The 20,869-nt window shown below is 49.1% G+C and overlaps 3 protein-coding genes across 4 annotated transcripts; all 3 read right to left on the minus strand.

Moving 5' to 3' along the window:
- Positions 1–32: 32 nt before the first annotated feature.
- Positions 33–6,937, minus strand: LOC127591566 (secretory carrier-associated membrane protein 1-like). 2 transcript variants are annotated; one of them, XM_052051788.1, is made up of 10 exons: positions 6,711–6,937; positions 5,525–5,637; positions 5,321–5,407; positions 4,859–4,966; positions 4,681–4,792; positions 1,856–1,984; positions 1,608–1,767; positions 1,424–1,525; positions 823–940; positions 33–755 (listed from the first exon to the last, which is right to left on the minus strand). In XM_052051788.1, exons 2-10 carry the CDS (start codon positions 5,585–5,587, stop codon positions 615–617), a joined length of 1,020 nt encoding a protein of 339 aa, XP_051907748.1. In that variant the 5' UTR covers positions 5,588–5,637; positions 6,711–6,937; the 3' UTR covers positions 33–614. The 2 variants fall into 2 exon arrangements, with proteins under 2 accessions (XP_051907748.1, XP_051907749.1); XM_052051789.1 differs by lacking the exon at positions 5,525–5,637 and having other exon boundaries at positions 6,711–6,936.
- A 565-nt stretch (positions 6,938–7,502) lies between these two features.
- prkaa1 (protein kinase, AMP-activated, alpha 1 catalytic subunit) lies at positions 7,503–14,109 on the minus strand. Its single transcript, XM_052050048.1, has 9 exons — positions 13,732–14,109; positions 12,314–12,455; positions 11,991–12,084; positions 11,297–11,441; positions 11,066–11,153; positions 10,750–10,974; positions 10,050–10,569; positions 9,856–9,982; positions 7,503–9,690 (listed from the first exon to the last, which is right to left on the minus strand). Exons 1-9 carry the CDS (start codon positions 13,826–13,828, stop codon positions 9,419–9,421), a joined length of 1,710 nt encoding a protein of 569 aa, XP_051906008.1. The 5' UTR covers positions 13,829–14,109; the 3' UTR covers positions 7,503–9,418.
- A 1,590-nt stretch (positions 14,110–15,699) lies between these two features.
- aif1l (allograft inflammatory factor 1-like) lies at positions 15,700–20,605 on the minus strand. The gene is made up of 6 exons (XM_052050049.1): positions 20,413–20,605; positions 20,212–20,273; positions 18,818–18,884; positions 17,238–17,279; positions 16,953–17,118; positions 15,700–16,353 (listed from the first exon to the last, which is right to left on the minus strand). Exons 1-6 carry the CDS (start codon positions 20,435–20,437, stop codon positions 16,263–16,265), a joined length of 453 nt encoding a protein of 150 aa, XP_051906009.1. The 5' UTR covers positions 20,438–20,605; the 3' UTR covers positions 15,700–16,262.
- Positions 20,606–20,869: the final 264 nt, after the last annotated feature.

Raw genomic sequence — 20,869 nt, forward strand, 5'->3', positions numbered from 1 at the left:
TACCGACATGGTCAATGCTCGCCGTGCCTCCTTTTTGTCTTTTGAATCAGCCGCACATTTTGATTGTCAGTGTGATTTGACTTTTTCAGTGTTTCAGGACATCTTGAAATGAACACAATTCCAAACGGCAACAAAACAAGAGGGAAAAAAATTAAACTCCCGAGTGTTGTTTCCAAATTCAGACCCATTTAAGGTCCTCCTCACTTGTTGATCAGCTGAAATGTGGAGACCTGACGTCTTTGTTTTTTGTGCGAGTCGCGTATAAGGCAAGCGCGCTCTCAATTAGTGTCGAAAAAAAAGTGACGTTTCTTCCCAACGAGTCGTGTCAGCGCGAGAAAAGTCGGCTCAATATTCACAAGACGAATGAGAGTGGCGGCGGGCCGTCCTGAGTCAAAGTGAGGTCAAGGCGCACCGACCGCAGACGTTTAAAGTGCAAGCGCCCCGTTGAGGAAGAAATCGACTTCAAACGGTCACCATGCAGTGCTCGCAATGGCAAAGGGGGGTTAAGCTATTTTCAAAGTTTTCAGGGCCATTCAAAGATTTTTTTAAAAGGTGGCGAGGCGAGATGTCGAGGCACGCCGACGCCGAGGAGCGCGCCGGCGCCATCCTGCCGCTCAGATGCGCTCCTTGAAGGCCCCCCGCGCCGCCCCGGAAGCGGCGGCCGCCTGCACCGTCTTGTTGGCCATGACGCCCGTGGCCAGCTCCTGTTGGGCTTTCTGGAAGCTGGCGCCGGTGGTGCGGTACATGGCGTGCACCTGGCGGAGCAAAAGGCGTTAACGACGGCGGAGGGGCCGTTACCACGGATGGGACGGGGCTCCCGACCTTCTTGAACATGACCAGCGACATGACGGCCAGAGCGGTGAACAGCGCCGCCACCAGGATCATCAAGGCGCCCGCGGCCACGCTGGTGTTGAGGCACATCAGCGCCGAGATCCAGCCGCTGAGGACGGACCAAAAGGCCTTCTTTAGCATCAAGCGGCCATGAAGACTATGGTGTGTGGGGGGGCAGGGGGGGGGGGGCTCTCTCCCTCGCCATTGTAAAGTGCGTTGCTATTATTATTCTTCAGTCAATTCATTTGAATTTTTCTCAAATTTCACTGGAGGGTGTTTAACTCAACTTTTTCAAAATAATAAAGAATGAGCTGCCCCTCACGTCTGCGTTTACACGAATGAAACGGAACCGTTTTGGGGCAAGATTTTAAAAAAAGAAACGCATCAAGTATCTGACAGCTTCAAAAGTTTCTTTGATTTCATTCACGAACTGATTTGCGTTCGAAGCCTACTTGTCGTATTTCAGTGGGCGGGACGATCTCGAGTTCCTCAACGCCCTAAAGTACATCGGAGGGGTAAGGTGCCGATCGGAGTGGCAATCAGCATCGGCGCTAATTATTGATGTTGTCAGGATCAATGCGGTGTTTCCTACCAGGCTCCCCATCCCGGGATGCCCACGCTCTGCATCACGTACACGCCCAGCTGGCACACGTACACGAAGAAGAAGAGAAAGAAGCGGAACGAGCTGTCGCTCCTGCCACGCACAAACGAGAAGAAAAAGTCAAAAGACGGCGGCGTGGCGCGGGAACGTCAAAGGCGCTCGGCCGGCAGCTGACTTGAAGGCCCCGTAGACGGGGCGGTACCAGCACACGAAGGAGCACGGCGTGAACAGCATGAACCACAGGAAGGCCAGACCCAAGTCCGCGCCGCGGGAAGAGTCCACGCCGAACCACGCCAACGAGCCCGCCAGGTTGGCCAGCAGCGTCCCCGTGTGGACTGGAAGAGAAGGACACACATGGCAATTCCATTTTTCGCCCCCCCCCCCTCCCACCAAGGGCAAAAAAAACCCTTCAAAAAAACGCACACATCCACAGGTAGTACATGATCTTGACCGTCTTCTGGTACTCCACGGGAATGTCCACTGTGATATCATGATAGAAACACGGGACCACCGGGAACTTCTCCGGGAGCGGGGGCCAGTTGTTTCTCCTACCTGGGGGAAGGTGGGGGCAGGTCAGATAAAGAAGAGATTCAACACACAATTCTGTTATCAGAGAGAGCAATTAAGTTAACAAAGCAGTGAAATCCGCCGTAGGGCCACTCTGTTTTCCACAATAGGGCAGAAGTATTATGATTATTATAATTATTGGAGAGTACCATGTAGAGAAAGGCTGTTGCCGAAAAAAACGACCATGTATAGCAAGGCGTTTTTAGCCCGAATAAAACTAGCATGTATAGTAAGGCGTTTTTTGCCGAAAAAAACGACCATGTATAGTAAGGCGTTTTTGTCAGAAAAAAACGACCATGTATAGTAAGGCGTTTTTTGACAGAAAAAAATGACCATGTATAGTAAGGCGTTTTTAGCCGAAATAAAACGTCCATGTATAGTAAGGCGTTTTTTGCCGAAAAAAACGACCATGTATAGTAAGGCGTTTTTGTCAGAAAAAAACGCCCATGTATAGTAAGGCGTTTTTTGCCGAAAAAAACGACCATGTATAGTAAGGCGTTTTTGTCAGAAAAAAACGACCATGTATATATAGTAAGGCGTTTTTAGCCGAAAAAAGCGACCATGTATAGTAAGCCGTTTTTAGCCCGAAAAAAACGACCATGTATAGTAAGGCGTTTTTGTCAGAAAAAAACGACCATGTATAGTAAGGCGTTTTTTGCCCAATAAAAACGACCATGTATAGTAAGGCGTTTTTGTCAGAAAAAAACGACCATGTATAGTAAGGCGTTTTTTTGCTGAAAAAAACAACCATGTATAGTAAGGCGTTTTTTGCTGAAAAAAACGACCATGTATAGTAAGGCGTTTTTTTCGGTTAAAAACGCCTTACTATACATGGTCGTTTTTTTCTGACAAAAACCACCGTACTATACATGGTCGTTTTTTTCGGCTAAAAACGCCTTACTATACATGGTCGTTTTTTTCGGTTAAAAACGCCTTACTATACATGGTCGTTTTTTTTCGGTTAATAACGCCTTACTATACATGGTCGTTTTTTTTCGGTTAATAACGCCTTACTATACATGGTCGTTTTTTTCGGTTAATAACGCCTTACTATACATGGTCGTTTTTTTCAGCAAAAAACGCCTTACTATACATGGTCGTTTTTTTCAGCAAAAAACGCCTTACTATACATGGTCGTTTTTTTCAGCAAAAAACGCCTTACTATACATGGTCGTTTTTTTTCAGCAAAAAACGCCTTACTATACATGGTCGTTTTTTTCAGCAAAAAACACCGTACTATACATGGTCGTTTTTTTCAGCAAAAAACGCCTTACTATACATGGTTGTTTTTTTCAGCAAAAAACGCCTTACTATACATGGTCGTTTTTTTCGGTTAAAAACGCCTTACTATACATGGTCGTTTTTTTTTCAGCAAAAAACGCCTTACTATACATGGTTGTTTTTTTTCAGTAAAAAACGCCTTACTATACATGGTCGTTTTTTTCAGCAAAAAACGCCTTACTATACATGGTCGTTTTTTTCAGCAAAAAACACCGTACTATACATGGTCGTTTTTTTCAGCAAAAAACGCCTTACTATACATGGTTGTTTTTTCAGCAAAAAACGCCTTACTATACATGGTCGTTTTTTTCGGTTAAAAACGCCTTACTATACATGGTCGTTTTTTTCGGTTAATAACGCCTTACTATACATGGTCGTTTTTTTCAGCAAAAAACACCGTACTATACATGGTCGTTTTTTTCAGCAAAAAACGCCTTACTATACATGGTTGTTTTTTTCAGCAAAAAACGCCTTACTATACATGGTCGTTTTTTTCAGCAAACAACGCCTTACTATACATGGTTGTTTTTTTCAGCAAAAAACGCCTTACTATACATGGTCGTTTCTTTCAGCAAAAAAAGCCTTACTATACATGGTCGTTTTTTTCAGCAAAAAACGCCTTACTATACATGGTCGTTTTTTTTCAGCAAAAAACGCCTTACTATACATGGTTGTTTTTTTCAGCAAAAAACGCCTTACTATACATGGTCGTTTTTTTCAGCAAAAAACACCGTACTATACATGGTCGTTTTTTTCAGCAAAAAACGCCTTACTATACATGGTTGTTTTTTTCAGCAAAAAACGCCTTACTATACATGGTCGTTTTTTTCGGTTAAAAACGCCTTACTATACATGGTCGTTTTTTTTTCAGCAAAAAACGCCTTACTATACATGGTTGTTTTTTTTCAGTAAAAAACGCCTTACTATACATGGTCGTTTTTTTCAGCAAAAAACGCCTTACTATACATGGTTGTTTTTTTCAGCAAAAAAACGCCTTACTATACATGGTCGTTTTTTTTCAGCAAAAAACGCCTTACTATACATGGTCGTTTTTTTCTGACAAAAACGCCTTACTATACATGGTCGTTTTTTTCAGCAAAAAACGCCTTACTATACATGGTTGTTTTTTTTCAGCAAAAAACGCCTTACTATACATGGTCGTTTTTTTCGGTTAAAAACGCCTTACAATACATGGTCGTTTTTTTCAGGCTAAAAACGCCTTACTATACATGGTTGTTTTTTTCGGTTAAAAACGCCTTACTATACATGGTGCTGTTGGACCATCTGCGGCTGGATGGATAGATGCCTTGTGGAGCCGACGATGAGAAGAAAGATGCATTTCATGGCTCAAACATTTGAAGTGTCAGCCGGAAAAGGTAACAATGCGATGAGTGACGCACCTCCAGAAGCGCTGAGCGACTGCATCTCCCTCTCTCGCCGGTCCAGCTCGGCCGCCTTCTTTTCCAGCTCTTCCTGCCTCTTAAGCAGCTCGCCTGCGCCCCCTGTGGCTTCCTGAGCGGCAGTGGCGGTCACAGCATGCGTCAGCACAAGCGGCGGTCAGCCGCGGGACGACGGTACCTGAGCCCGAGGCTGCGAAGAGACGGGAGCTTCCTCGCCGTGCTTCAAGACGGCGGGCTGCGTCGGGACGGCTGGCGCCGCCGCGGGGGGCTTGCTCCCCGTGTCCGCCTAGACGGGAAGCGGGCGTTGAGAGTGAACACGGCGGATGGCGAAAACGAGGGCGAGCCCTTTGATTCATTCGACCAATGAGACAGCGCTTTCAAGTTGTCAGGGTTTTTACTGTACGGGTGAAGGAAACGTGGACCTGCCCGTACGCCGTCAACAAAAATTCAATTGAAAACAATGACATCAAAATTGGCAATTCAGCGAGAAACGAGACAAAGCGATAAAACTGGCTCGCTGCACTGCAGTCAATTGGTCCTAAAAGCATCGACGCCAGGCTAAGCTAACGTTAGCTTCTTGGGTTGGTTTTCCTCAATTGCCAAGACCACAACCGAGTCCTTCAGATAGTGAAAGGCTCACTTGTTTGGAGTCCGTGAAGGGATTGCACTCTTCTAATCCCACTGCCCCCGCCGCTGCCGTCTGTCTTGCTAGTGTCACCGAAGGGTCCTGAAACACATGGCACGAAATCAATACTTGCAGTTTGGGACGGGGGTGGGGCAAAAAAAAAAAAAAAGAAGAAGAAGGCTTTAAGTAGTGCCGGTGATAAAAGCTGCCCCCAACTACCTTGGTTGCCATCCGTAAACTCAGCGCAAACACCAACGTCCTGCCCACCCGCTCGCTTGGCATCAGCCTCGCACGCTCCTCCGATTCCGAGTGAGGCGGACGTCGCCGTCCTCCTGACCAGAGCCCCCAAATCGCCCTCTGTTAAACGCACGCGCACATGGGCTCCAGCTTGTCAGCTGACCGCCATCCTAAATAATTCACATGGAGGTTGTTGGGACCCCCCCTACCCTACCAGTTCCATACATACCTTTTTTTTTCTAGAAAGTCAGACTGAAGTCAAACTACAGAAGGATTGTCCCAATTGGCAGAGAAAGTGGGCCGAGTGTAGCCTGTCGTGTCGCCTGAGGGTGGGGGGGGGGGGGGCAGTGGGGCCTGTCACCGGAACATATGCTTCCTCCCTTCCGTGGGCCCTCAGGGGCCAGAAACATGTTGGCCCCGCAGGGTTCTGAACAATTCATGATTTGTAAAAAAAAAAAACCCATTTGCCGTCCGGCCGTGGTTCAATCGCTGTTATTTACTCTCAACTCGTTTTCTGAAGGCCTTTCCGATTCATCGATTTCAGTCGATTCTATTTTTTTGTGTGTGTAGATGGACGCGGGAGGGGGTCATTGTAACGTGTTAGCACTTCTCCAGTTCTGTTTAGTTCAATGAGGTGCTGCTGGCCTTTTTTTTTATTATTAAATCACGCCAAGTTGCCTCTATGGTCCTTTGGGGCTCAACACTCACAGTGGTCGGCCTGATGTTGGAAAACGAAAGGGCCGTCAAGGTTCGGTGGAAGGCAGATGGTTGAAAGCATAACCGGTTACTGTATACAGTAGGTTTCTTTTCAATCTGCAACACTCATGTTGATGGAAACTCAAGCAAACTACAAAATGTGCCAGAAAACGCACGTGAATTCAACGGGCGGTCAAGCAAGCAGAGTTAATCAATGTTTTGAGGATTCAGTCGATTTGGTTCGTTTTTGTACATTAGAAAGGATATCAGCTCCTGTCGCTCATTCACACCGCCCCCGGTCCCCTAAAAAAAACGTTTTGTGGACATTGAACGGGCTCTAAAAGGGGCGTAGGGGGAAATTCATTTTTCATTGTCGTTCGAGCACGTTTTAAAACCGGCTAGGCGCGTCCAAATGTAAATAGCGACGCGGGGAGGATGTGGCTAAGCTACGGAGCTCGCCAGACAGCCTTACCTCAAACGGATTGCTGAGCTCCGACTCCGTGAACGGGTTACTGTCTTGTTCCGACATGACTGTGCCGCCTCCACCAACGCGACGCTCGATGAAATGTTAGTTTTTATGAGTCGATTATTCGTGAACTGAAAAGATCACAAAAAAAGCTGGCAGTCACGTTCTAATGTTGACCCGGTCCTCACAGAGACTCTTTTGAGAAGAGATGAACACTCGCAATTGCGGAAACGGTGGACAAAAAAACAGGCAAGATGCTAAACTATTCAAAATAAAAGAAAGTGAAACCATTGTTGTGAAATCACAAATAGGCGATGCGTGATATTATACAGTAAATTAAAAATACGCAGCTCAAGACGTGTGACGTGTTTGCATACGACTGTATTATGTTGCGCCCTCAGAGATGCTATTGGAGAGAGATGAAGCAACTAGTATGTTTTGAATACAAACATTTTCTATGTAATACACTATACACCTTTCATCGTTTTTGATACCACTGTGTTTCCCAGATACATTAGCATGTGTTTGTGAACGGCTGGATGACATTAACTTTGGAGGAAGTCCCGTTATAAAGTTCAGGCCATTGACTTAGCTTGCATATGTTAACGGGGCATATTTGACACATTCAATATGGCAGACGCCCTTACGTATTGCACTAGCTGACCAACTGCGCATTGCGGGCTGTACCGATGTCGAGGGCTAACATTCATTTAGAGTGGTGGGTGCCAATCATAAATGAAACAACGACGCCACAGTTGCTCTTAAATACACGACTGAAACTAAATACACTGACAAGCCTTTAAGGTTTGTGTGCAATTTAGCATTTTATTTAGGCAGTTGTGTATACAAACGATTCCGACACTATCCATTCATATGTACACACACACAGATCACTCTTGGAAAGTTGGGTCCCTTGACATAAAGCAGTTCAAATTTCACCCCAGTCACATATCCCCCCCCCCCCCCCCCCATTCGTCTTTCGACACGCGCGCACACATACACGCACAAAAGTTTTTTTTTACTCAAAATGTACACCCTTCTCCAAACTGCCTGGTTCTTACCATACTCCATAAACTCTTATTTCAACAAAAATGTTAAGGTGTTCAGTCGGAATGAAATGTAACAATCAACATCTTTTCTAAAGCTGTCAAAATCAGCAACCACTGATACTGCTTCATCAAAACCAAAGATTGTGTCAAAACAACGAAACAAAAAAATCTCCAACAGCCATCAAGGATCAGAGGTCTGCAGTAGTTTGGCAACAATTATTTCAAGTGTGTCAATTCACCCCCCCCCCAAAAAAAAACAACAGTTTGATCTTTTTTCCTTATGTGGGACTTCACCCTGACAGTTAAATGGAGCCAATTATTCAAAACAACAGTACTGATTATGATTGTTAGGCAGCAGCAGGGAACCCTTTGTCTGATTTTCAGCCCTCTGAAAAGAATACCACGTTTTGGGGCCATATTAAGGTTCCCTGCCCCCGTCAACTAAGGCAACCCGACAGTAGAGACTAGAAAGATTTCCGTAACGGGTGACACATTCATAAGATCGTCGGGTCTCGAAATAGCTGATGCTGTTCGAGTAATTGTCATTAGAGAAAAAGTACATACATGGGGGTGAGAAATGCTTGCTTACGGCATTTTGAACAAACTGCACAGAGAGAAAGGCAACGCTCCACCATGACCGACACAATTTCAAATGATATACACAACAATAAAAACAAGCAAACATCAACAAATGCCATTTTAATGGTTGACAATTGGGGGTTGCGGCGGGTGGGCGGCGCCGTCAGAATTTTGAACTGTCAAACAGCGTTCGGTAGCTCCAGCATTTCCAAACTGAGGGGGTGATCCGGATTTAAAGATTGTCTTTTTTTTTTAATTGATCATCAAGAAGAAACCAGATTTCTTGGCAAAAGGGATGTCAATGAATACCCCCCCGCCCCCGTGTTGTTAGAATGAGTTAATGGGAATTGAATACATTGTGAAACAACGCTGGATTCTGATTGACAAGTGATGCGGATTACAAAAAGTACACGAGGGGACAAAAAAAACAAAAATCCAGCAATCCATCTGGAGAACCAAAGTTACTTTTCACTTGGGATGGATTCACACAACACAGATTAAAGAGCAACTGGAGGAACTACAGAAGGACTAAGAAATGCGCGTCTTTGAAAATTGACTGGATCAAACACCCTTTGTGAATTTTGATGTTCGGCTACCTGTTGCAAAGATGGGGCCAGGTGACACTTGTCAGAACAAAGACGGAATTGGAAGAAAAAATGGTGAGACCGAGAAGGAGGGGTTGGGGGCCACTGCACTTCCTGACGACTTGAACGCCACTTGAGGAAAACCAAACCAACCCCCCAGGAATGAAAAGAAAGGTGTGCAAAAGTGCTACTTCATCTATCTCTCGCACAGGAAAAAAAACTCAAACAAACAAAATAAAAAGTTGATATTTTTTGTTTGTTTGCACGGGAAGCTGGCTGACCTCGACAGGACAGCGAATTCAGTGTAATCACTTCACAAGGTGTTGACCTAGCGATCCAAAATACGCTCTTCCCTCTCTCTCGGCTCATCCGGGCGTCGCCGGGCATCCCGGGCCGAAGCGCCGACGGATTGCCCGCTTATTGCTAAAAACACAGTCGGAGAGCAAACAAGGCTATAGCGATCGAAGCGCGCACGTACGCGCGGGTGTGCGCCTGCGCCCGGCTATCGCGCCAGCAGTTTGATGAGGTTAGCGCACATCTCAAAAAACTCGATGGTATGACTGCCGGGGCGAGGCGCCGACGACACGTCGGCGCCTCCCGTCGAGTCGATGGATGAGGCGAGCGACGACGCCAGCGAGCCTTCGGCGGCCGTCTTGGGTTGTGGGGCGGCCGAGTCGGCGGCGTCCGCCTCGCTCTTGATGGCGGTGCGGTAGTTGCCGACCGATCCGGAGCGAAGAGGTGTCGCCGTGCCAGATTTGTTTTCTAAGCTATCGTCTAAAAAAAAAAAAAAAACAACATCACGTCGGGCAGAAGGTTTGGTTTGCGTGTCCCAATCCCCTCAACTGAAGGGATGCAAGTACCCAAAGGCAGCAAATGTCTGCGGCCCGTTTGGATTCATGTTCAACACAGCACGCGCAGGCGGGTGAGCTTAGGACGTACCGTCTATGCTTCGGAAGTCGAGGAGGTAGGTTCGGCTGTCCACCTGGTAAAGTTGAAGGCTCATCTTGGTCTGCGTGCCAGTCACCGGGTTTTTCCTCTTTACGCGTAAATAGTAGGGGTTCACAACCTGCAAGCATGGGAGAACAATTCCCGTCAGCGTCAGCATTTCTCTCGATTGTTGGTGGTGGCTTCACCTTCCACTCGTAGTCCAGCTGCTTCATGGCGCGGCACACTTCGGTCATGATGTCGTTGGGTCTGCTCTGGCTGCGGATGCCCAGGTGCCACTTGGCCCGCCGCACGCCCTGGTGCTTGGACTTTTGCGGGTTCAACTCGTCCAGGGTGTGGCGCGGCCGCGGCGGCGTCTCCGCCACCAGGAAGGGCACGCGCTCCGGGTGCGGCTTGAGCGCCGCCGCCGCCGAGGCGCCGGGCGAGGCCAGCTGCTGGTCGTCCAGGAAGGAGTCGGGCGGGCTGGAGGCCAGGTAGAAGTCCTTGGCCTCGTTCATGATGCGGCGGTTGTCGATGATCAGGTGGTAGGCCACGGCCAGCGGGTCCTGGTGGTTGCGGCTGTAGATGCAGGCCAGCACCTCCTCCTCTGTGCACTCAAACTTGTCGCACACCTCCTTGAGGGCCTCGTCGTCGATCATGTTGTTGCTGTAGGACGGGTCCTCGGGGAACAAGTACTTGGGAAGGTCCTGCTTGAACCAGTCGTCCTCTCTGCGAGGGCAAACAAAGGCCACGAGTCACCGTGGGGCTCTGGCGGCCGGACGCCCTTCGGCTTTTTCTCCGTGCGCCGTAGTCGCTTTGTTACCGCAACACTAAAGTATCCCGGACCGCCGGAGCCAGATTTCCTTGCGCGTTTGACGCGCCGGGCCGATGAGGGCCTCCCGTCCTCACCTGATCTCTTTGATGGTGGCTCTCTTCATGGGGTCCACCTGCAGCATGTGCTTGAGGAGGCTGGTGACGGCGGGGTTGAGGTACGGCGGCGTGAAGAAGATGCCGTCACAGATCTTCTTGAAGAGCGTCGGCACGTGGTCGTCGTCGAACGGCAAGGTGCCGCACAGCAGGGCGTAGAGGATCACCCCGCTGCTCCAGATGTCCACCTCGGGACCGGCGTATAATCTCACCACAAAAGGCAAAGCGGGAAGAAGAAAAAAAAAAGATTGAAACTAAGCCGGAATGTTTACGGGCGCCGGCAGCCAACGCTCCTCACCTTCCCGAGATCACTTCCGGGGCGGCGTAGTTGGGGGAACCGCAGCTCGTCCGCAGGAATTCTCCATCGGACATCATGTTTGATAAACCTGTTCACACGTCAGCGCTTGGTTTAGGAGACTCGATGCAGCCGGACCGGCTTAAGCCCGTGAAATGCAACAAATGGCCGGGACTCCTTCAAAGGCAAAATGCGCTTTGACGCCGCGCCGCACTAAAACGGGCATCCGCTCACCGAAATCGGCTATCTTGGCATTCTTGTGCGCGTCGAGCAGGACGTTTTCCGGCTTGAGGTCCCGGTGCACCACCATGTGCCGGTGGCAGTAATCCACCGCCGAGATGATCTGCTGGAACAGTCGGCGGCTCTCTTTCTCGTCCAACTGCCGGAAGGAAAAGGCGCAAATTGAGGGCCAGGTGAGACGCACAAAAGCGACCGACCGCTCGCGTCGTGTTCCGACGTCTCGGTAAAACGTACCGAGGCCGACAACGTGGCCCGTTTCTTTATCGCCTGGCCGCTCTCAAAATAACAAAAAGCTCCTCGGCGCTAACATAAATCCAGAGAATGGAAGCAATTTAACCGCAAGTTCATTTTTCGTTGCCCATTCTGGTGTTTGTTTACAGCACAACACCTACAAATAAGCGATATTAGCCGTTTCCCACTGTGGCTCAAGAGTATTGTTATATTGTCTGTCGATAAATGTCGCAGTATTGGTTGCTTAAAGGGTTATAACGCCACAACGTTGCTGCTAAATACGTTAGCCCGTCAAGGGAATTTTGCACTGCGTGTTAGCATGAAGCTATCTGATGCTCAAGTCGTGCGGTTTTATCAATACGCCACGTGATTCTCTCTCCCTCTCTCTCTTTTTTAGTCGGTCCATGAAAAACGGTGAGCCCGAAAAGAGAAACGCCGGGAAGTAGGAGGAGATCACCTTTCCATTCTTGAGAATGTAGTCAAAGAGCTCCCCTCCCGAGACGTACTCCATCACCATGAAGATATCCGTCGGGGTGCTGATAACCTGGTACCTGTGAGGATGGTCGTGGGATCGGACGGTTAGAAGGAAGCACAATCAACAGGAAAAGGTCACGACTAAACGTTGCAGCCTGGTCATCCTGGAAGGGGGATTCCCCCATCTGCAGCCCCTTCTCAAAAGGGTGCTCGTTTCCCCCCCAGATGTTTTTTTTCCTTGCCCTCATGGGTGGCGGAGTTAAGGTCAGGGGATGTCGCAGATATTTGTCATGGTCGAGGACTTACAATTTGATAATGTGAGGGTGTCTGAAAAGCTTGAGGTTCTGGATTTCCCGGCGGATCTTGCCCACCACGTCCAGACTGCGTATCTTCTGCCGATTCAGGATTTTCACGGCCACTTGGTGCTTGGTCAGCTCGTGTTGGCCCACTGCGAGAGGACACAAAGAAAACAATGAAATGACATTTTGCCCCGTTTCCAAAATGATCAATAGAGATTTCAAAAGTGGAAGGGCAGGCGATGACGCTAAAAGATTACTCAACACGGTGCCGGTACAGTTAATAAAACATTTTTATGAGTCTATAACAGTCCTTACCAACCTTTATTGAGCCAGGGTAAACATTTTACAACAGGAAAATCTCACAAAAATATCACGGCGAGGGGTGAACAGTACAAGCGGCTCAAATTTGGCCAAAGTTAGTTGCATGGCAAGCCTTTGGTTTATGAATGACCAAGTCGACCTTGTTCCACCCGGCTCGCTGATTTTTTTTTTTTTTGTGCCTCCCATTTCCTTCCCCCTAGCAGACGGACAACAGTCAACAGCGGTGTATTGCTATTTGCGTCGACAAATACATATTTATGAGTGAAACCATAGGTTAAAAAATAAATAAAACATTACCCCGGTAAAGGTAAAACATTACATTTTATTTATTTATTTGCAATTTTGTAAATAATTTGACAACTTCTTTTGTTCTTTTTACGTCGAAGACATTTAATTACTTGACGCTGCATCTTTATAGTTTGGAGGGATTCAAGAAAAGCAAGAGGAAAGGCAAAGCTGCAGCACCACCGTGTCATCGATGCAAAGACACATTTTCAGATCAACAGCTACTTCATGGCGGGGCTGCTTGGTGAGGAACTCCGGAAGACCACAAACGAATCAAAGACAACAAAATAATAAGAGCAGAGGGATAAATTATACTCGGGTCACGTCACCCCCCCCCCCCCCGCCTACCCATCGCCACCAAAGTACAAAACTTCACAGTCCCCACCCTCACCGAAATACCACGAGTGTCGCTTCAAAATAATACGCCTATTAATGGAATAACCATGATGACAGTCTAAGAAGTTGACGCCAAACATGATCCTCGGCGGCGTGGTTAACAGCTCTCGACCCATGTTAGCTCGCGTTAGCGTCAATTAGGAGAGCTTCACTTCCCGGTGGCTTCCTTGACGAGCGACTTGTGGCTCACTCCGGCTTGCCCCCCCGCGCCGCCAACTAAACCGCCCCGAACAAAACGTGCGGTGTGTAACATCTTTACGAGTTGAGCAAACGGGGAGCAGGAAGAGACAGCAAGTGCGATGCCTTTCCCCAGTTGACAAGTTAGCTTGGGAAATTAGCCGCAATGCTAAAACGGTTCGCCGGCCACCATCTTTCAGTCGAAGTAAGTGTGAGGGGGTGGGTTCCTGTCTCGCTGCTTCTTACCTTTAACCTTCCCGAACGTGCCCACTCCGAGCGTGTCGCCGAGGATGTAGTGTCCGATTTTGACTCTGCCCTCGTGTTTGGTTTTCTCCGTCGACATCTTCCCGCAGTGGCCTCGGGAACCGAGCAGCAAGCGGCGGGCAGTTGGACTGAGAGCTCCGAGCTCGGGGAGAGCCTCCTCGCCGCACGTTGTGGGAGGGGTCGACGCCGCTCGCCCGACGTCGTCCAACGTAAATGACGTAGCGCGATGCCTTCAGGCTACCCTCGGAAACTTCAAGGGTGAACCGCTGATTCCGTTTCAATTTCAGTTTACTCACGTTGATCTTTTCGAGGGTTTAAAGATTTTTTTGGCACGTCAACATGAAATAAAATCAGATTTTGAACACAGTAACGGTGTCCTGTCGAGTCTGTTCAAAAAGCGTAGACCACTCGGGCTCGGGGACATCCTCGCGTCCTTATCTTCTGTTTACATTCAACGTGCACTTCCCAGTACAGTAATCTAAACAAAACAAGGACCCGTTTACCACATTTGGCCATCAGAGTAAACCAGAAAAGCGTTGGTCTCAAAAATGTCCTCATATTTGGCAGCATTTGCGAAGAATGAAGGGGTGGATTCGTGATTGAGCCGAAAATCCTTTATAAATAGCTGAGAAAATTTCCACGCGTGAAGGCTTCAAAGCGCCGCTGCCGTCATATCAACTCCATTTTATAAAGTTGATTTGTTTTTTTAATCTTCTTTTTGAGGTCTTCAATTTTGGGGCACACCCTCGGTTCGATGCATGCATAAAATGATCAGCAGGTGGTAGCAGCGATGCAAAACACACGTCACTCGTCGCTATTCAGAACTCAAAGCAATCGAATATGGTGTTCTCAAGAGACGAGCACGTTTTGACAGGTAGAGTGAGATGCAAAATGGTTCCTGCTCCTGTGATTTGCAAAAGCACCACATTAAACATCCCACCGTAGACACTGTCAGAAGAAATGTTTAATTCCTTTGGTGTCTGCAAAACAAACCAACAACAACTATGTGCATCTTTTTAATAAACAACGCAAAAAAATGCTTGCTAGCTCCCAATAAAACAAAAATGCATGAGATGGGCCTAAAAATATGACACATTCACAGTTCGAGTGCGAGTGGAGACAGGCACAAATCATAGCGCACATACACAGAGGACAACAAAAGTGATAATTGAGTGGTACATCTAAGGTCCTCAAGCTGTTAAAATTTGGAAAAACAACCCTTTAAATCACTCAAAGATTAGCATCAGTGTACCCAAAGTGGACATCATAAGTGGCTTCATTTCAGGAAACCCCCCTCCCACCTAAATACTTGACTAGCGAGGTAAACTGCTGCGTTAGCTTTTCGTGCTCGCCGTCGACTGGTTAGCTGCCGCGCGTGTCACTTTTGATTTTTGTCTCTTTTGACTGAAGTGGTTCGAGACGGTTGGAAAGTTCATATAAAACGTTTGTATTTGGTGCTCGCCGGGTCTTACAGTTCTATACACACCAAAAAGTTGGCGTGTGCTGCTAAGAGCCTAGAACGGACAAGAACACTGGTGTCCAAACTATGGCATGGGGCCATTTGCGGTCCGCGACTCAAGTAAAAATGACAATTGACATGGACCAGCAAGGTTAGTTGAGTGAAGGTGAAGGTGGGCAGAGCGAGTAGGGAGGGTGTCAGAAAAATAGGTGCCGTTACTACTACTAAATTCGTTTATAAACTATGCCAAAACCAAAATGTTCAGTCAACAGCTTTTACAGTAACATTTAAAGAGTTAAAAAAAAAAGAAAACAAAACCAAGAGGAGGGGGACGGGGTAGAGGCGGAGCAATCACTTGTAAACACTCAAAGAATGCGGCGCAGCATCAAAGACCGATTTTCAGGGATTTGTGGAGTTCTGATTTACGGCTCGGGATCACACCCCCCCCCCCGCACCCCCTTGTTTCCACACCGAGGCACTTGGAAAGAACGTGATTGTACTCTTGTTATCGTTGCCTTTATACATTTGTACCACTTGGTCACAGTCCTCCTACACGTGCACTTGACTTCAAACTAGGGCGCAAGCGTGAGTCAAAAGTCCAAAACGCAGACTTGACAAACGAGTTACTGATTCCAGATCAGTGTTGCAGCGCCGCAGGAAGTGGGGGTGGCTTGTAATCTTGTAATCTCTGAAACGCGGCCTGAGGTCGGCGTGGCGGGAATCCCTGCGAGGCTACTGTGGAAACGGGAGGAAGAAAGCTGCTTGTGCTTGGCTAACACATAAAAGCATTTTCCCTTCATACACAAAACGCCACTATTTAAACAAACGAGAAAAAAAAGACATACACTACGAATGCTACCATTTACCTAAAGGATAATAATATTCACAGTCAAACATCGTTTAACGACGATAGCCACCTCGCACGCACCGTACATCACAAAAAATACCCTCATTCGTCCATCCGTGGTCCACCGGGGGTTAAGAAAATTGGAAAGCAGCCTGTGAGGGCAGGGGAGGGGTCGGAATTGGGGCCGGGTTAGGGGGGGGGGCAGGCTTAAGGCAGGCTGGCGATGTCCCGCTTCGGAGGCGGGCCGTCCGGCTTGCAGGGCGCCGCCCCGTTGGCTTTGTCCTCGAACAGCAAGACTCTGTGGAAGGACGAAAGAAAAAGAAAAAAAAAAGAGTCAAAAACAAAATGGCCAGGGTGCCATGTTGCACGGCCCGCGTGAGAAAACCCGAGCGGATATTTTTGCGCCAACGCTAGTTCCGGGCCAGAGCAGCTCTTTTGTTTTCCACAACTAAAATTGAAATCGATCTCCGGCGCTTGAAACTGGCGCCTAAGCTGGCAGCAAGGACGCCAGGGGGCGGAGTTATCGTGACCACGGCAGATGTGGAGGAAGTTTTGTTGAGCGCTTGAGGGGTGAGGAGATTTGCCGACTCAACCGTGCGGCCGGCTTAGGCCTGCAGAGCTGACGTGCATCTCACCCCCGAGGCCGAGGGCAGCTGCTTTAAAAATGATCATCCGCCATAACCCGATTCAAAATCATCATCGTAATAAACGTTTCAAATTTGCTGGCCTTTACGTGCAAAACTTCTGGCGGTCTCCGGCGACTCCCAAATAATCACTTCCCTAATCCCGCAGCTAAGAATAACGGCGGCCGGGTTTTGTTGGCGTGGAGATTAACGGGCGAGGCGGCACGCGGGCGCTCATCCCCCCGGCGCGCGCACGCACGCGGTTCCCACTCACAGTTTGAGCACGGCCGAGCGTTTGCCCAGCATCATCTTGACAAAGTCTCTGTAGTCGATGCTGTTGCTGCTGGCGCCGCCCGTCACCTCCACGATCATCTTCTTCAGCTCCAAGTGGGTCTTGGGCACGCCCAGCTTCTCCATCATGCGCTTGAGGCCCATCAGATCTGAGGCAAGAAATAGAACGCACGTTGGGGAAAAGAGAGTTTTACGATATGCCCCCCCCCCAAAAAAAATAAGTTCACCGCGTCGGTTGTCGTTTGACTTTCATATCCGAGTGACTCACCGATTTCGCCTTGGTCATTCAGGTCAAATTCAGCATATTTATCTGTGAAACAAGCAGAAGAGGAGATGAGGAGGAGGGGTGGGGGCAGGGGGGGGGCACACAGAGCATGTCTGCCGAAAGAAGGAACGAGCAGCTGATCACGACAGGTGGCTTTTGTCTCATTTGCCAAAGATCAGCTGACTTGCGGCCGACCCAGATTGAGAGAGACGCTTTGGTCCCCCCCCCCCGATGAATTATTCTCATTGACAAGTGTACACGTTTTCATCCATGTGGTCCCCCGAAAGGTGGCCCTTCCCTCTCCTCTCCTCGCATTACACGTTCCGCCACACAATGCGTTGGCCTGTTGGGAGGCTGCGCCGGAGAGACGCAAGCGTGTTAACAGAGTGAACCTAAAGGGGAGCGGGAGGGGGACAATGATCAGCCTGTTTCCCAACTTGGGGGGGGGAGTAGGCCTCGTCTCATCCACGCACGCGCACACACGCACGACACAGCCTGTTGATCATCCGCAGTCACAGAACACAAGCCGACCCAAGTTTGCGGCCTCTTGAGAGCCCTGCACGGGGGGGGGGGGGGCATATTTTCTCTCAGCCGGGCCTTATCCGGAATTTTGGAACACACCACGTACTGTCCCGTGTGAAGATGGCACACGGCCAAGACCAAACGCGATCACCCCCCCCACCGCCTTGACCCCCACAGCTAACGCCGCTAGCCTCGTAGTCTGATGAGAAAAGAATACAAAAGCGGGTTTTATTTGCGCCCAATTCACATCAAGTCGCCATCTGTGTCATCTTGTGTGCCACGGAACTACATTGAAGACGGATGAGGAGCTTCATCTCCAAAAAGGGATTGCTTGACCGCCGCGGTGCGGTGCCCGAGTGCCAACAAACTCTGTTGAAGTGAGTTGAGGAGCCTCGCTTCGTGCTCTTGCTCCCCAGTGCAAAATATGCGCCTCGGAAAAAAAACCGGCTGATATTTGAAAATTCTCAGCATGAATAAACACCCAGAAGGAAGAAGAAAGGCGGCGTTTGTGGTCTTCAGGGAGCGCGGGAGTCTTTTGTTGCGGTTTCTGCAAGCAGCTTGACGTCATGCTAAAATTTGCAGCTGCAGTTCAAAACCCAAAACAACAAGAGCGGTGCCCAGGGAAACGACAGGAAGTGCTCAGCACTTTTATTGCACTCCGTTTTATTTGATACTTTTTGTTTTGGCCAGCGGGTAGGAGCAAAGGTCCGCATGGCGCGATAACGGCAGCTGAGAAAAAAGAAAAAAGTTCTTTCGCATTCCATCGCGGACTGGAATGGGCCTGGCAAACCGCAAGGCAGCCTATTCCCATATGAGGAAGCGTGTGTGAAGTCATTTATGAAACTATTGAGGCTGAGACACTCGCCAGTAAAACAATAAAACCCGTTTGACATATTTCACCGCTAGCGCCCAAGCTCAGTCGCATTTAAGCTTGTGCGACTTGACCTCGAGAGCCGTAACAATGTTTGGACGCTCGCAAAGCATTTTGGTTAGCGGCCTCGTTTTTGCCCAGTGTGGCGTTCAAAATTGCGCCGTACAACCGACGACACGCGTCTGCTTACTTTTGAAACCCTCCAGCTTCTCCGCGAGGTCATCTTCATCACGGTACTTCTGGTCCTCCAGGAATTCCTGATTGCGGGTGGGGAAAAAAAAAAAACGCAGGGATTAAGTCAAGTCTTGCTGTCAAAACGGGTTACAAAACATCCAAACGAACAACGGGGGCGCTCGTCCGAGTTGATTTGTCGCCACTGAGTGCGCTTATAAAAAGTAGGACACCTCGCCAGGGCGTGAAATGGGGGGGGGGGGGGTGATGCCAGGAGGGATCCACGCTAATGAAATGATAATGAAGCAATCCTGCCATGTGGAGTCAACATTCTCGTCTGACCTCCGGAAGTCTGCCGCGTTACGAACGAAGCGTGACGAGGATCGCGACGGGGCCGCCGCGAGCCTGGCGTGCTCGCACGCGTTCCAACGGCCTTGCGATGAGCATTACACCAAGTCGTGTGGAGAGAAGCAACGCAGCAGCTACTGTCAAATCGGCTGCTGGGTGACAAATGACACATTTTCGAGCCTAGAGCCGTGCCAGTATCGTGTCGGCGCCGACACCGTAGACTTTTGAACCATACTTGGGGGGGGGGGGATGCTACAAATGGTAAATGTCGGGCAAGTCAGCGCTATCCTGCAACCTGGGCCCTTCCGTCATCGGACGACCGACTCGAGCGCCTGAGCCGCCGTCGCCCAAACAATCGGTGTCCCTGATATTCACCTTCAGGCCCACGTCCCAGTACGCTGTAGGTCCTCACCCGTAAGACGACTCAGCGCATTACTCAAGTGACGACGGCGCACCATACTATAGTGTATTTTCAAGCCGGACACAGTCAGACTATAGTGCACTTGGCTGTCTTCCGAGTGAGGACAAAGACAGAACGTAGTCCGGCCGGCCTTCAGATGGATATCAGGGCAGGCTTTCCAAAAGCGACCAACACCGATTTTTGGCTCACAACCCTCATCTTGGGGGGACGGGGATCCCACACTGCCAACGAGCACATGACACACATAAGGATGCGGTGATGCAGAGGAATGTCCCACGGGCCTCGTGCACTGCGTTTTCGTGTTCTCACAATGGGGGGCGGGGGCTGATTACGAGGAGTGGAACAGGGAAATAACACATGCAAAAGTGGAACTTCATCCCCATCGAGACTCCATCAAAAGGCACTCATGCGCGCGCGCGCGCACCTTTTCCATCGGGTCAAAGCAGCGATGAGACTGACGTTGGGCGTGAAAAGCGTCCTCGCAGACCGACCAACCCCAACAACAACACCACCACCATGCCGCACAATAAGCTCGGACATTTTGAGGTGACGTCCCCAAGCTTCGTCACACTGTCAAGTGCACGCGCGTACTTCCACAGCCGACACGTTTGCCGTCGAACGTCTAAACAAAAGACGCCGTTTACCTGGTTCACCTCCTCCAGTTTTTGCCTTTGTTGCTCTTTTAACAACCCGAAGGCTTTTCCTCCTAAATGGAACACAGACGGAGCGAAAAGACGTCAAAATAGACGTGACCTAGCTTCGACGAGCCATTGCAATGACCGGAATTGAAGCTAGTCAACCGAAACAAAAGGAATAACGGCCAATTTAAAAACATGTCGCCTTACCTTGTACGTTTTTACTCGCGGGCATCCCAGCGGCTTGCGTGTTTCAATCCAGTTTTCGGGTTAACGTTAGAGAGCCGAAAAGACGACCGCAAGCGTGCGGGCGGACGACGATGCTCCGACCTCGCTCGGTCCAAGACTGCGTGTGCTTCCCTCCCTCCAACTCCGTGGCCACCGGCAACCGCTGTCGCGCCAGACCTACTGGGATAATGCATATCCGGTGATCTTTATTCACAATAAATTGGAACATCGCCGTAAACGCCGCGTTCGAGACGTAATGAACCGTAAAAGTGAACTATTCTTTCTTGACTATTATATGTAAACATAGTAACGTTTTCTGAAACTTGTCTGAAGCGACAAGCGCGCACAAGAGCAGTTCCTAGCTTTTATTTTGAAAATTGCAACATTGGTTTCCGCTCCAAACGCTGCTCACGCTCGCCCTCGCGTGGCGATGTGATAA

The sequence above is a fragment of the Hippocampus zosterae genome, chromosome 18, assembly GCF_025434085.1.
Source record: "Hippocampus zosterae strain Florida chromosome 18, ASM2543408v3, whole genome shotgun sequence".
Classification (NCBI taxonomy): domain Eukaryota; kingdom Metazoa; phylum Chordata; class Actinopteri; order Syngnathiformes; family Syngnathidae; genus Hippocampus; species Hippocampus zosterae.